The sequence below is a fragment of the Bos indicus x Bos taurus genome, chromosome 16 (genome assembly GCF_003369695.1).
Source record: "Bos indicus x Bos taurus breed Angus x Brahman F1 hybrid chromosome 16, Bos_hybrid_MaternalHap_v2.0, whole genome shotgun sequence".
Lineage (NCBI taxonomy): Eukaryota > Metazoa > Chordata > Mammalia > Artiodactyla > Bovidae > Bos > Bos indicus x Bos taurus.
In genome coordinates, this window is record NC_040091.1 from 40,485,037 (window position 1) to 40,500,672 (window position 15,636).

The 15,636-nt window shown below is 51.2% G+C and overlaps 1 protein-coding gene across 1 annotated transcript in view; it reads left to right on the forward strand.

The window, feature by feature from the left end:
• The window catches only part of DHRS3 (dehydrogenase/reductase 3), a 50,214-nt gene extending 41,240 nt beyond the window's left edge, over positions 1 to 8,974 (forward strand). The window contains exons 5-6 of the mRNA XM_027564850.1: positions 4,309 to 4,434; positions 8,456 to 8,974. Of these exons, the coding sequence (XP_027420651.1) occupies positions 4,309 to 4,434; positions 8,456 to 8,540 (211 nt within the window). The 3' untranslated portion in view covers positions 8,541 to 8,974. The remainder of the gene's footprint in view (positions 1 to 4,308; positions 4,435 to 8,455) is intronic.
• The last annotated feature ends 6,662 nt before the right edge of the window (positions 8,975 to 15,636 follow it).

Below are 15,636 nucleotides of genomic sequence, written 5' to 3' on the forward strand. Positions count from 1 at the left end.
GTAAAGAATCTGCTTGCAGTACAAGAGACCCAGATTTGACCCCTGAGTGGGGAAGAGCCCTTGGAAAAGGGAATGGCAACCCACTCCACTATTCAGAGAATTCCGTGAACAGAAGAGCCTGGCAGGCTTCAGTCCATGGGGTCGAAAAGAGTCAGACACGACTAAGTGAGTCGCTTAGCTGTATATAAGAAATTAACACAACATAGTAAAGCTGTATATAAGAAATTAACACAACATAGTAAATCAACTATAACAATAAAATTTAAAAAGAAAAACCTGATTTTGAATTTCACCTCAGCTCCTGTATGGTGGTGAAACCTTTAACCAGTTTTGTTACCAGTCTGAGCTTTACTTTGCTCATCTGTCAAACAGTGGAAATAATATTTACCTTGTCAGATTATTGGGAAAATTAGAAATAACATATGTAATGTATCTAGTGTAAAGCCTGGGGCATATGAGATGCTCAGTATTATTATTTTTTCTAACAATAAACATCGTCATAAGTGCATCTGCTATTAATCTTTCTAGCAGACTTTAGTTGTTATGTGCTGTGCTGTGCTTAGTTGCTCAGTTGTGTCCAACTCTTTGCCCGCCAGGCTCCTCTGTCCCTGGGGATTCTCCAGGCAAGAATACTGGAGTGGGTTGCCATGCCCTCCTCCAAGGGATCTTCCAAACCCAGGGAGCAAACCCAGGTCTCCTGCGTTGCAGGCAGATTCTTTACCGTCTGAGCCACCAGCAAAGCCCAAGAATACTGGAGTGGGTAAACTATCCCTTCTCCAGGGGATCATTCCTGACCCAGGAATCGAACAGGGGTCTCCTGCATTGCAGGCAGATTCTTTACCAGCTGAGCTACCAGGGAAGCCTAATTTCCAGCTGACTTATATGCAAATTATCATAGATTCTGAATTTAGAGGATGCTGGAATAATGACTATGAATGTTCCATATTGGTTTTTCCCTCCTACAGTGTCTTGGTTTAGTTTCTTCTCATCTGAGTATACAGGAAGTGCTCAATAAATATGTGAAAGTGAAAGTCGTTCAGTCATGTCCAACTGTTTGAGACCCCATGGATTATACACTCCATGGAATTCTCCAGGCCAGAATACTGGAGTGGGTAGCAGTTCCCTTCCCCAGGGGATCTTCCCAACCCATGGATCAAACCCAGGTCTTCCACACTGCATGTGGATTCTTTACCAGCTGAGCCACCAGAGAAACAATAAATGCATATTGGATGGAAATGCAGCAGCAACGATTCATGGTTCTAACTGGGCGCCTTGAGCACAGAAGTGAGCAGGACTTTCACAGACCTTGCATTCCTGTGCCTGTTTTGCCTTCTGGCAAGGTTTCCTCTCCATCACTTTAAGAAGGAAATCCAAGGCCTCTCTCAAGTCATTTTTCCACAGTGGTTCAGAGTGTGGGCTCAAACTGCAGAGACAGGTAATGCTAGTGGTAAAGAACCTGCCTGCCAATGCAGGAGATGTAAGGGATGTGGGTTCGATCCCTGGGTCAGGAAGATCCCCTGGAGGAGGGCATGGCAACCCACTCCAGTATTCTTGCCTGGGAAATCCCATGGACAGCGGAGCCTGGCAGGCATAGAGTCGGACATGACTGAAGCGATTTAGCATGCAACCCCAGCTTTGTGTGATCTCAGGCAGGTTACTTAGTTTTCCTGTGCCTTGGTTTCCTAGTCCATGAGAAGGGATTGATAGTGATACCCTGACTTCAAAGGCTAGATGAGCTCCCATGTGTGAATCAACTAGTTGGCTGGCAAGTAGGAAGCACTAGGTGGAGCTTCATTACCTGTGGACAGCAGGTGAGCTCTGAGGGCTTAGGCTGCTGCTGCTGCTGCTGCTGCTAAGTCACTTCAGTCGTGTCCAACCCTGTGCGACCCCATAGACAGCAGCCCACCAGGCTCCCCCGTCCCTGGGATTCTCCAGGCAAGAACACTGGAGTGGGTTGCCATTTCCTTCTCCAATGCATGAGAGTGAAAAGTGAAAGTGTAGTCACTCAGTCGTGTCCTTCTCTTCGCGACCCCATGGACTGTAACCTACTAGGCTCCTCCATCCATGGGATTTTCCAGGCAAGAGTACTGGAGTAGGTTGCCATTTCCTTCTCCAGAGGGCTTAGGAGAAGAGCAGTAAAAGTCTAATTTGTACCTAGTTTGTGTGGGTTAGTTGCTCAGTCATGTCTGACTCTTTGCAAACACTTGGACTGTAGACTGCCAGGCTTCTCTGTTCATGGAATTTTCCAGGCAAGGATACTGGAGTGGGTAGCCATTCCCTTCTCTAGGGGATCTCCCCGACCCAGGAATTGAACCTGGGTCTTCTGCATTGCAGGCAGATTCTTTACTGTCTGAGTCACAAGGGAAGCCCTGTTTCTTGAAAGGAAAAAAAAAAAGCATTGGCTTCCTCTCCAACCATGTTTAACAACTTCTCAGGGTGGAAGGTTGGAGACAGGTGCTTAGGACAGAACTGATGGATTTTCTGGCAAAAGCAGCCATAACAGGGACTTCCCTGGTGGTCCAGTGGCTAAGACTCTGTACTCCCAATGTAGGGGACCCAGGCTCAATCCCTGGTCAGGGAACTAGATCACACATGCTGCAACTAAAGATGGAAGATCCCACGTGGTCTCAGTCACAACCTGGCACAGCCCAATAAATAAATATTAAAAAAAAAAAAAAAAAAGAGTGACCATATAGGTGAGTGCTGCTGTTTGTAAATTGCTATTTACTTATTTTTTTCTATGTTTGAGCCACCAGACACTTTATAAATGCTGCTGCATGTGGCCCTCTGCAAGCTTGTGAGAGCTCTTAAGCCCATTTCCCAGATGGGGGAACTGAGACTGAGAAGGGAAGGTACTTGCCCAAGGCCACATGGATAGAAGTTGGCTTATCACCCTCAGTCCTCCTGGTGCTGGAGCAACACGTTCTGTGGAAGTGAGGTCAAAGCCAGTAGCACCAGCAGCCCTGCACCTATAGGCCCAGGAGAGATGGGACAAGCAGCAAGCAGGGCACTTGCCTGGGGCTTCTGGGGGCTTGGCTTGAATCTCCAGGCCCCAACCAGCTCCCCAGAGCCCCAGCTTTCTTCTCTGTCGGTTGGAGTGAATAACGCCTGTTGATCACTCAGCACAGGTCTGGCACTTAGGGAGCATCACTACTGTTAGGGGTCTCAGGTCCGATGCTTCTGAACAATCATAAGAAGCCCCTGATGCTTGCTTATTCAGCCATTCATTTATCAACCCCATGAGACCGATCTGTAGCTGTTTGAATGGATTAGTGAGTGTATCCATGAATCAAGAGCTGAAGGAGTCGACCAGCAAGTGCGGCAGAGCTCCTGTCTCTGCACAGGATGCACAGGACACACCCGGGGAATGTCATGTCATTCAATGTCCACCCACGCAGCAAGCATTTATTAAGCACCTACGATATCCTGATGCTGCACTCAGGGCAGATAGCGAGGAGCAAGACCCACCAGACCTCTGCCCTTGGGGACTTCAATGGTGGAGGAAGAGAGACAGGCCATTCTCGATGGGGTACATTCAGTCAGGGGGACGAGATCAGAGGCCACTCTGAGGGGCAAAAGGAGGGAGCCTTGCTGATGGGATGGCTGAGATGGGAAGGATCCTAAGAGAGAGGATTGGCCAGGATCGCTGGGCAGAGAAGGAGGAGAGGTGGGCCCAGAGAGGTAGGGCTGAAGACAGCTTTGGGGCCCTGGGAGGGCTCAAGCAGGGCAGTGACAGAGTGTGGGTGAGATTTTAGGGAGCTCTCTGCCATGCTCTGAGAATCAGTCCCAGGGTATAGGTGGGCAGGAGGAGACCAGCTGGGAGGAGAGAGGGGATTCGGAACTCCTGATGCATCCGGGGTGGCAGGGAAGCAGAGAGAGTATTTCAAACAGGTCTTGAGTCTCCCCCGACAGGAGAAGCCAAAGGGATGACCCTGACATGTTAGAGAAGGGGCTTCCCTGGTAGCTCAGCTAGTAAAGAATCTCCCTGCAATGCAGAAGACCCCGGTTCAATTCCTGGGTCGGGAATGATCCCCTAGAGAAGGGATAGGTTACCCACTTCAGTATTCTTGGGCTTCCCCGGTGGCTCAGACGACAAAGAATCTGCCTGCAGTGCGGGAGACCTGGGTTTGCTTCCCGGGTTGGGATGATCCCCTGAAGAGGGCATGGCAACCCACTCCAGTATTCTTGCCTGGAGAATCCCATGGACAGACATGTTAGAGACAGAAATGGAGACAAGGGGCAGGAAGGGGATTTAGCAGTAGCACTTGCTTTTCAGGAGAAACTCACACTGTCTCTTCCTGCATGCAGGTTCCCCAACCTCTTCCCCCCACTGAAGCCGGAGACGGTGGCCCGGAGAACAGTGGAAGCTGTGCAGCTTAACCAGGCCCTCCTCCTGTTGCCGTGGACAATGCATGCCCTCATTATCTTGAAAAGGTACAGGGCTGTGGGAGGAAGCTCAGAGTCAGGCTCCTGTGGGCCGTGTCCCCTCCTCCCAGGGGACCTTGGTGGTGAAGAGGCCTCAAACAAAAGAAAGAACCCACATGATCGATTAGTCATGTCTGCTGTGGGTGTGAAAATGAGAGTCGTGGCATATAGGTCATGGAGTTATTATCCTTAATATAGGCTTCCTAGGTGGTACTGGTGGTAAAGAACCCGCCCATCTAATGCAGGGGACGTAAGAGACATAGGTTTGATCCTTGGGTCAGGAAGATCTCCTGGAGAAGGGCACGGCAACCCACTCCAGTATTCTTGCCTGGATAATTCCATGGCGGGCTACAGTCCATGGAGCCACAAAGAGTTGGACTCGACTGAATGACTGAATACTTACTACAGATTAGGGTAGTCAACCTTGTTGCTCTCAAGAACCCTTTACAATTTTAAAAGTTGTTGAAGAACCTAAAGTGCTTTTGTTTATGTGAGTTGTATCTGTTGTTTTAGGAATTAAAACTGAGGGGAAAAAGTATGGGATTTATACACGTATTCATTTATATATAGCAATAAAAAATCCATTTGGTGTTAACATAAACAATATTTTTGTGAAAAGTAAGCATATTTTCAAAAAAAAGAATAGAGTAAAAAGAATGGCATTGTTTTACATTTTTGCAAAGCTCTTTATTATCTGACTTAATTGAAGACAAATGGATACTTGTATCTGCTTCTGATTTTCATCTTTTGTGATGTCACATGTCATGTAGCCTCCAGAAAACTCCACTGTACACTCATGAGAGAATGAGCATTAAAAAAGTCGAATCCTCCCACAGTACTATAATAAAAATAGTTTGCACTTGCAGACAGACCTCTGAAGAGATCTCTGGTATGCCCAGGGGTTCCTGGGCGACACTTTGAGAACTGCCAGTCTAGAGACTAAATGTTGGCCCCAGCCTTCAGGGAGTTCACCCTAACAGGGAAGACAGGAATCTCCTTGCCTAAGGCTTGAGATTCATAGAAACATCACAGTGCTCACTAGGTGGGATTTACCAGGGAGACCACCTTGGGAGGTGGGCTTTACAGAGAACTTGCTCCTCCAGAATTTGCCCAGCATCACATTCTAGAACTTTCCAGACTCTGGGCAGAAAACTCTTCCTGTCCCAGTCCCACACTACACAGGCCATTCCACATGCCGCATTCAGCACAGTTTTCATGAGCCTCTCCTGCTGCAGAGAGAGCTTCCACCCTGGAGCCCCAAGTGACCATGGACTCTTGACACCTCTGGGTCCCCAGCCCCCCACTGACTGAACCCCTCTAACCTGAAAGACCTTTTCTTTCTTTTTTTTTTAACTTTTTATTTTATATTGGAGTATAGCCGATGAACAGGCTTCCCAGGTGGCTCTAGTGGTAAAGAAGCCATGTGCCAGTGCAGGAGATGTAAGAGATGCAGGTTCAATTCCTGGGTTGGGAAGATTCCCCTGGAGGGCTTGGCAACCCACTCTAGTATTCTTGCGTAAAAAATCCCGTGGACAGAAGAGCATGGTGTTCTATAGACCACAGTGTCGCAAAGAGTCAGACACAACTGAAGCAGCTTAGCACGCACGCACACGTAGCCTATGGACAATGTTGAGATGGTTCAGATGGACAGCAAAGGGACTCAGCCGTACACATACGTGCATCCAAACTCCCCTCCCATCAGGCTGCCTCATAACATTAAGCAGAGTTCCCTATGCTGTACAATAAGACCTTGTTGGTTATCCATTTCAAGTATAGCAGTGTGTACATGTCCATCCCAAATTTCCTAAATATCCCTTTGTTCTGGAAGTCTGTATCTGTTTTGTAAGTAAGTTCATTTATATCATTTCCTGAAAGGCGTTTTTGGGAAGTGAAACACCCAAGTGCCTTTATCAGATGTCCAACCCCAGGAAACCAGGTCCCCCTCTGGCTACCGTGGACACAGTGGGCACCTGAGTAGCTGCTGTAACTTCAGGACCAGGGGGATACATCAGTCCATCCCTTCTCCAAATTCAAAGCCCTTCCAGGACACAGAGTCGGGGGGCGGGGGGGCGGGGGTGCCGGGCAGGCAAGCCCCACCTCAGCCTCCCTCAGTCCATGCTGACTATTGCTCTGAGTTGCTCCTTGGCTGCTCCATGAGCCTTAGGAGTCCAGGGACTTGGATCCTCACCAAAGCCAAGCTGATTGTCCACCTCAGGGAGCTTCTTAGAAGCTTTTGGAGACATTCTAGAAAAAAGCTAATTTGTCTAGAACACCTCAGCACCATCCACAGTAAGCCCCCAGCCTACATTTCCTGTTCTGTCCCCCACTACTTTCCCACAAAAAGCAGAGGCCAGCCCTTCCCCATTCCCTGCACTTGCACACCTCTCTCACCTTCCCCAAGAGAAATCTTCACAGGTTCAACTCTATTGCCACCATCCCCAGGAAGCCTTCCCGATTGCTCCAGCTGGAATGAGGCTTTCCCATCTTGCAGCTAGGATGGGCTGGAGCCCTTCAAACTTGATTCAACAGATGAACTGAGGGCATCTCTAAGCTGGGTCCTCTGTGCCAGGTGCCAGGATCAGAGATGAAATATCTACCACAGAGACACCCAGGGGCCCAACGAGGAAATAGCAAGTACAACTCCAGGCCTTATTGGGGAAGCACAGGGCTATAGGGAGCCCCGGGGAAAGGCCTAAGGTGAGTCTGGGAAATTTCCCACAAAACAGGAAATTGTGTCATGCTGAAGGTCAAGGCCTGAAGGTATCGGTTGGCCAAAAATTTCGTTTGAGTTTTTCATATGGGGACCGAATGGACCTTTTTGGCCAACCCAATATATGCAGGTGTTTTATTATCTGGAGGGAAATAAAGGGTGAGAAGTAAAACCTGAGGTCCCATCTAAAGGAAGACACCATCCTGGAGTGGAGCAAACTTGGCTGAGAATCTTGAAATGGTAGATAGGACAGACTTTGGTAGCAAATGTATCAGGAACAGTGTGGCTGCTTAAGAAATAAGTTAACACATGGAGTGGGGGGAACAAGAAGGTGATCAGATCAGATCAGATCAGATCAGTCGCTCAGTCGTGTCCGACTCTTTGCGACCCCATGAATCGCAGCACGCCAGGCCTCCCTGTCCATCACCAACTCCCGGAGTCCACTGAGACTCACGTCCATCAAGTCAGTGATGCCATCTAGCCATCTCATCCTCTGTCGTCCCCTTCTACTCCTGCCCCCAATCCCTCCTAGCATCAGAGTCTTTTCCAATGAGTCAACTCTTCGCATGAGGTGGCCAAAGTACTGGAGTTTCAGCTTTAGCATCATTCCTTCCAAAGAAATCCCAGGGCTGATCTCCTTCAGAATGGACTGGTTGGATCTCCTTGCAGTCCAAGGGACTCTCAAGAGTCTTCTCCAACACCACAGTTCAAAAGCATCAATTCTTCGGCTCTCAGCCTTCTTCACAGTCCAACTCCCTAACTCTTCAGCCCCACACAGTAAATATTTGTTGAATAAGTGGCATTTGGAGTTCATAGATTTCTGAGATAATTATGGACCCTAAAATGCTCGGAATGTGGCTTTGAAAATTTGTTTATACCTACCCTTTGCCTTCTAAAAACTATTTATACTGGGCTTCCCTGGTGACTCAGATGGTAAAGAATCTCCCTGCAATGCAAAAGACCTGGATTCAATCCCTGAATCAGGAAGCTCCTCTGGAGGAGGGCATGGCAACCTACTCCAGTATTCTTGCCTAGAGAATCCCCACGGACAGAGGAGCCTGCTGGGCTACTGTCCACGGTGTCGCCAAGATTTGGACACAACTGAGCGACTAACACTTTCACTTTTATTTATCTACTTACTTGAAAGCCCTTCCTCCATGGAGGGGTGGGTGAGTTGGCTTGTTGGGGGAGCTACTGTGTGTTGGAGAGAAGAGGTTGGGAGAGCTTATGGGAACCACTACTCAACTACATATCTTGTTTGGCTACCAGTCCGCTGGTCCCCCATTGACTGTCTTCTTTTTTCCTTTCTCCCTCCCTCAGCATACTCCCACAGGCTGCCCTCGAGGAGATCCACAAATTCTCAGGAACCTACACCTGCATGAACACTTTCAAAGGGCGGACATAAAGACAGGACGGAGAAACAGGCTCAAAAGCCACGGAACCTGAGGGGGCACGGGCACCTGGGCACACGCCTACATGCCTGTCCCTCAGCACACTTCTGCTGGGTGAGCAGGACTGCTTCTATCCTGGGGAAGAATCCGGCTGCCCCCCTAGCCAGCCCCAGGACCTTTGCACAGGACTGATGGGCATAACTCTGACCCCCATGGGGAGGCAAGAAATCAGCCAGCAGCTGCCTTGACACTTTTGTACATTTCTGATTCTGTAGAGTTTATTGTTAAATCGCTTCTCAAGTCTAACCAGCCTTGGCAATGTGCATAGACTATTTCCGGGATGGTCTGTGCCCACATGCTCCTCCTTCGCCTCCAAAATTCACTCATCCTCAGCTTGTGCAAACTGGTTGAACGGCAGGAATATATAAAATAAAGAGAGAAAGCTTTTGCGAGTGTTTTTCTTGAAATCCTTGACCTCTGGTCCTTGGTGGGCAGTGGGGAGGGGACCAATCCCAACCATAACACCCCACCCTTTCAGAGAGAATTGGTCTGCTTAGGGTCCCCAGCTGCCATGGATGGAGTAGACAAGAAGGAGGCAGAGATCAGGAGAGAAATTAGAATCCAGGCCTGTGGGGGTAGGGAGTAACTGGTTTCTTGCCAGCTCTTTCAGGGCTCTCCCAACAGTCATGGGTTGGGGGGCACTTTGCCTTCCCACCTGCATCCGTGGAAGACCAGCAGGAATTAGTCTACGGAGGCATGCCCTCTGCCCTGCCGTGGCCCCACCAGCCTCCAGGCCACCAACTCAGGAGAGAAGAACCAGGTTTTATCAAGCCCCTTCTGTCTACCTAGCATGTGCTGAGAGGGGAATGTTGCTGAGAAGCCAAAACTCTGAAGATCACCAGCACAACAAGGCCAGTGCTAAGAGGGTGCTGTGGGCCCCCAGGTCTGCAATCTGATCGCAGGGGATAGAAGTGAAATAGCAAAGGAGAATGAGAAGTCTGGGATGGCAGAGGGGTTTGACGTGGATTCAGGCAATGGGGAAAATGACAGCCAAGGAGACATGGGGAGAGTTTCCTCCTGTGTGTGTTCTCTGTTACTGCCAGGGGACTGGCGGACAATGGAATCTCATCTAAGGCACCTCCATCTACACAGCTCTTGCAGGTGGTTGGCAGGGTCGGGGACAGAAGCAGGCAGTGGTTCCAGGAGATGACAGAGAAAATCACAGGCAAAAATTCAGTGGAGAAGCTTGCTGGAGCATCGCACAAAGCATGTACCTTCACACAACTCACATGCGAGGAAGAGCAGTCTTGCAGCTCAACAGTCATCAGTCTGGTCTGTGTGCAAAGATGCCAAGTCACGATCACATCCACTGTCTATTGAGCACCAACCAAATAGCGGCCAAGCTGCAAAGCTTAACATCTTAAGTGTTATTTATCCACTGTATCCAACAGTGGTCAAGACAAAAATCAGCTCTCAGGAACCCCTTTAAAGACTTTCAAGAGCCACAATATATATCAGACAAAATATGACCCCCAGAAGTCCATGGCTTCCAACAACAGAGCTTGTGTTACATTGCCTCTGTCCATAGATGGTGGATGCAGCTCTGCTCTGTGTCCTCTTCACTCTGGGGCCCCAGCTGAGAGAGAAGCCTCCTTCTGGGATGATGTCATCTTGGGGCAGAAGTAGACACACCTGGGAACCCATGCACTGGCTCTGAAATTTTCTGCCTGGAAACAATGCACACCACTTCTGCTCACATTTCTTTGGCCAGAGCAGGTCATATGGTCAAACACAGTGAGGATGCTGCTGGGTATACAATCCCCCTGGAGGAATGGTCAGTGATTTTGAACTATACTGCAATCTACCACACTGTGGAAGGAGCTGTCTGTAGGAACTTAAGGAAAAAAATGGAAATGTAGGCAAAGGATGGGCTTCCCAGCTGGCACTAGTGGTAAGGAAGCCGGCTGCCAATGCAAAAGACACAACCCCTAAAAGACATGAGTTCGATTCCTGGGCTGGGAATCCCCTGGAGGAGGGCATGGCAACCCATTCCAGTATTCTTGCCAAGAGAATCCCATGGACAGAGGAGCCTGGCGGGCTACAGTCCATGGAGTCTCAAAGAGTCGGTCACAACTAGAGTGATTTAGCACACACACACACTCAGGCAGAGGGTGGAGAGCCCTGGGACTGGGGTTCTCTAGGTGTTACACACCAGGTTCTGAGCAGAACCCCAAAGAAGCACTGACCTTTCAGGAGGGTGGTATTATAAAGACCACTTCAGTGGTGAGAAAACAGGCTCAGAGCAGGGAAATAGCATGCCCAAGTTTGTAGCGCTTGTGAACACCAGAGCCAGAATTTGAACCCAGGTCTACCTGACCCCCTGGCTTACCATAGCAAGTTGCGGGGGGGGCACCACTTTCATTTTGGTCCTTGAGGATCTGTGTCACTGAAGTGTGTTTTGGGGAGAAGCTGATGAAGGGGTCTGGCCTGCAGATGTCAGGCCTGGAAGGCCCATGCCTGCGCTGTAGCCCCGCTTTGGCATGTGAATACAATGTGGGTGGGTGTGCTGGGTGTGGCCTGCCCCCGCAGTCCTGGTGCCACCGACCAGGTGCTGGTCACCCCAGGAGATAGGCCCGGGCTGACACAGCTCAGTGGGCAAGGACAGATGAGGAAGGAGTGGGAGTTCAGTCTGTTGAGCCCCGACTTTTCTGAGCAACCTTGAGTGGCAGACTCATTTCTGGACTCAAGGCGTTGCAGAGAGGATTCAACTCCTGAGGTTTCCATGAAATTGCACTTGGCCTGCAGGCCAGGAATGCAGGGAGGACCCCAGGGGTCTGAGTGGATCTGGGGGTGAGGAGGCCCAACCGGCCCTCCCCAAGGCCCACTGAGAACAGAATCGCTGTCTTGGCTTCACCAGGACGTCGCATCTTTCCAGAGCCCCACGGGCTCCTGACAGCCAGGCCCAGTCCCACCCTACCCCTTCCCTCTCAGCTGAGATACTTTCTTTTTCTGGATCTTTTCCCAGAGGAACCAGGGAAAAAGCCTTGGGCAGGTTCCCAGGAGGCGGCGTCCTCCTTGCTCCCCCAGTGGACACTTGGAGAGCTTTGAGAGTTGAAGCAAAGAGCTAATTCTGTCCCTTGGCTTAGCCAAGTGAAGGAGAGTGACAAGCACTGAACGCTGGCTCCTGGAATCTCCCGAGGGGCAGGACAGGGTGTGCCAACCCCGCAGAGAAGACTTAGGCCCTGGGAAATGACCCAGTTGCCCTGCCCCAGGCTCCTCCCCATCTCCCAAGAGAACCAGATTGGAGGTGGGTACGGGGAGGCGCCAGACGCGAGCCCATCCTGGCATGGTTCCAGGGGGACCAGGCTCTCTGGTCTGGCAAGGGGTCAAGAATTGAGTCCTGTGCCCACCATCCTGCTTCTGGGGCCAGAAGGCTTGGAAAAAGTGGGCTTTCTTCTCCTTGGGCCAAACTGATGGTCGGGAGGGACTAAGGTGACATAATGCTCCTGGCCTGACCGCAGGGCTCAGTCCAGCCCCCACTAAGAGACCTTCTGAAGGAGCGGACAGCCATGCCTCAGGGGACACCTCAGGTTGATAAGGGACAAAAAAGAACCAGGTCACAAGTATACAAAGTCTGCAGCCGAAGTGCCAAGCAGCACAGAGAGATGAGAGCAGTCGCAGGACTGGTGGCGGGGAGGGGTGGGGCTGAGACCGGGGAGGATGAAGGTCATTTCAGAGCTCCTGTTGGGGGCGGTTCCCTCACCCCCCTACTACCGCACCTCTGGATTTCTTCTCACTTTCCAGAAAGGCCTTCCAAAATGGAAGGTAGGGGCTTATTAATAAGAGCCCAGAAGTCTGTATGAGAAGAATCTGTACACAGACACCCCTCATCTCTGTCAAAGCCAGGAGGTGACAGTGTCCCTTGACACAGAAGGAAGGCTGGGAGTGGCTTGTGGGCACCCTGGTCACTGCTCTCACTCCTTGTGAGTGGGGCTCTTATACTACAATTGCACTTATTAACATTCCTTAACACACTTCTCTTCATAAACCGAGGGCTTCCTGCTGTGGACCAGACCTGGGCCCTGGGAAGCCCTGTCCTTCAGCCATGAGGGGTCCAGCTGTACCCCCCCTACCTCCCTCATGGCCCCCCTGAGGCCCTTATCTTCTAACAATGTGACAGACCCCTGGGTCCCAGCTTCTCACAGCCCAGTGTGAGGCCAGGAGGTTCCCTGAGAGGTGGGAGGCGCTGGTGTTTGGGGAGAGAAATCCAGACTCGGGGCCCCACTGGCTCTGAGATCTCCTGTGTGTGATGTCACCTTTCCCACCTGCAGAAGGGCCCAGACGTTCCTCCCCTCCTGCCTCCTGGGCTGGGAAACTCCAGCAGACGATGCGATGTCGGCAGCTCAGCTCTGGCAGCTCCCAGCCAGGATCCGGACAACCCCCACCAGGACTCTGGGAGCCACCGTCTTGGCCTGGCCTGGCCTGGCTCAAAAGGAAAAGGGTGGCTCAGAAGACCCCAACAAGGCAGTGGGTGCAGAGGCTAGGGAGGCTCTGGGGTGGCTGTTGTTCAGTCACTCAGTTGTGTCCAACTCTTTGGGGCCCCATGGACTGCAGCCCGCCAGACTTCCCTGTCCTTTACCATCTCCCAGAGTTTGCTCAGACTCACGGCCCTGGGGAGGGCAAAGCAAAGGAGCCCGACAGGGGTTGGTGGGGAGGTTCTTCACACAGGAGCTGTCATCCCCCTGCACACGGGGTGTGGCAGGGGATGAGGGAGACACTTATCTGGCACCTCCCAGCCTTGCTGGCTCTGGGCTGGCCCTTTGTGCCTAAGTCTCTCCATGGTTCTGGAAGAAAATAAACACAGAAGTCCCACAGGCTCTGCTGGGAAGCTGCTCTGGGTGCTCAGGTCCCCTCGGGTGGAGACAGGCTCGAGGGCCGAGCCCTCAAAGAGCCACCCTCCCAGACTGGCTGGCAGGAGAGCAGGGTGCTCCTCCACAGTTGTGACCTGGGGGGTCACAGAGTTCTCTGGACTGAAGCTGCTGTGACTGAGGGTTTCTGCAGGGCCCTGAGGCCAGGTGTCAGGGGGCCGAGTACACAAAATCCAACCTGCATGATCAGGCGGAAGGCCCTCTCTAGCCTGGACATACAGACTGGCCTCCAGAAACCCTTGGGCAGCTACACACACCTCCCATCCCTGCCTGCCAGCCTCAGACATCACCTCCGCTGACGTCACCTCTGGGAGACGCCTGCACGCCCACCGTGGTCTACGTTGCTCCATCTCAGCCTTCACTTGCTTCCCTCGTCACCCATCTCACATTTTGCCGTTATGATTATTACTTTCATATAGAATGGCTTTATTGAGGTTCAATTCCCAGACCACACAATTCACCACTGAAAGCATACAATTCAATGGTGCTTAGTGTAGTCACAGGGTTGTGCAACTGTCACCACAACTTTGGGAGCACACACACAGGATGTGGTCTTTTGTGTCTGGTTCTACTTTGCATAACGTTTCCAGGGTTCATCCTCCAAGTCGTAACTTGTGGCAGGACTTTGTGCCTTTGTGTGGCTAAAAAAAAAAAATCTGTGTGTAGACTGTGTGTGTTTACCACAGTTGTTTCCAAGGATATCGGGGTCAGTATTATTTGCTTGCTCTCTTGGTCTGTCTGGCCCTCTCGACCATCCACCCCAGGAGCCCAAGGGCAGGTCCACCTCTCAGGACCTAGGAGAGTGCAAGACACAGGCGACACTTGGTAAATATTTGCTGTCTGAGTGAAGAGGGGACAGAACCTTTGTCAGAGGCAACCAACACACCCTGTCCTCCCAGTCACCTTTCCGGATACATCCACATAGGTCCCCTGAGTAATAAAACCAACATTTATGATTACATGTTCAGATGCCACCCCAAGATTTCTCCCTATGGCACCCTCCACATCAATCCTCAAGTCAATCCTGAATGAAATCAACCCTGAATATTCATATGGAAGGACTGTTGATGAAGCTCCAATACTTTGGCCACCTGATGCGAAGAGCCGACTCATTGGAAAAGACCCTGATTCTGGGAAAGACTGAAGGCAAATGGAGAAGAGGACAGCAGCGGGTGAGCTGGTTGGATGGCATCACCAACTCAATGGACATGAATTTGAGCAAACTCCAGGAGACGGTGAAGGGCAGAGAAGCCTGGTGTGCTGCAGTCCATGGGATTGCAAAGAGTCGGACACAACTGAGCGACTGAAAAACTGGCATCTTGGTCGGGATGACTCTCTGTCGGTAGCTGTCCTATGCACCACTGGCCATTTGGCAGCACACCTGGTCTCTACTCACTAGAGTCCAGGAGCGCTTTCCCTTCCTAGCTGTGACAACTAGAAACATTTCTGCAAATGTCCACAGGGAGATAATTCACCCCCAGCAGAGAAACACTGGTCTGCCCACATTTTCTCCATTTCTTTTCCATCACAACCTGGAACAGTGGGAGCCAGAAATATTGGCCGTTGAGGAGACACCCAGAGTTTGGTGGTCTGACCACAGAGATACCAGCAGTAGAATTGGGGCCTGAAGCCTCTGCCCCCAGGGGTGGGTCCTGGGCCCCCAAGCGGGACCCAATGACCCAGGAGACCTCAGACTCCTCTGGCCAGCTAGGCCACCACTTGACTTTCTCTTTCTCTGGACTCAGTTTAAAACCTCCCTCACACCGCCCTCTTGGTAGGTTGAGCCAAGGCTGCAGAATTTTCTGGGCCAGCCTACTTGCCACCCCCACTCCACCCCCCCCAGCCAAATCCTTATCATTCTTTTCATTTTTCAGTGTTCACAAGACAAAGGAAATAAGCACTCAGAAGGAAGCACAAGCTGTGTTTGTTCCTTGCTGCTGCTTCCATGTAACAGGATCCTGCTTGGGGAGGTCACACCGGGGACCACGAGCAGAGCCAAGGCCCGAGGCTGCCCGGGGCCATGTTTCTGTCCACAGTTCTGGCCCGTGCAGAATGACACGAGGCAGAGCGTCTCCCAAATGCCACGTAGCATGGGCTTCTTGCTGTGGGTTCTCGCCTGACCCACATCCACACTTGGGCCCCACTGGCTGAGGGCCAGCTTCAGAGCTGGAGGAGCCTGAGC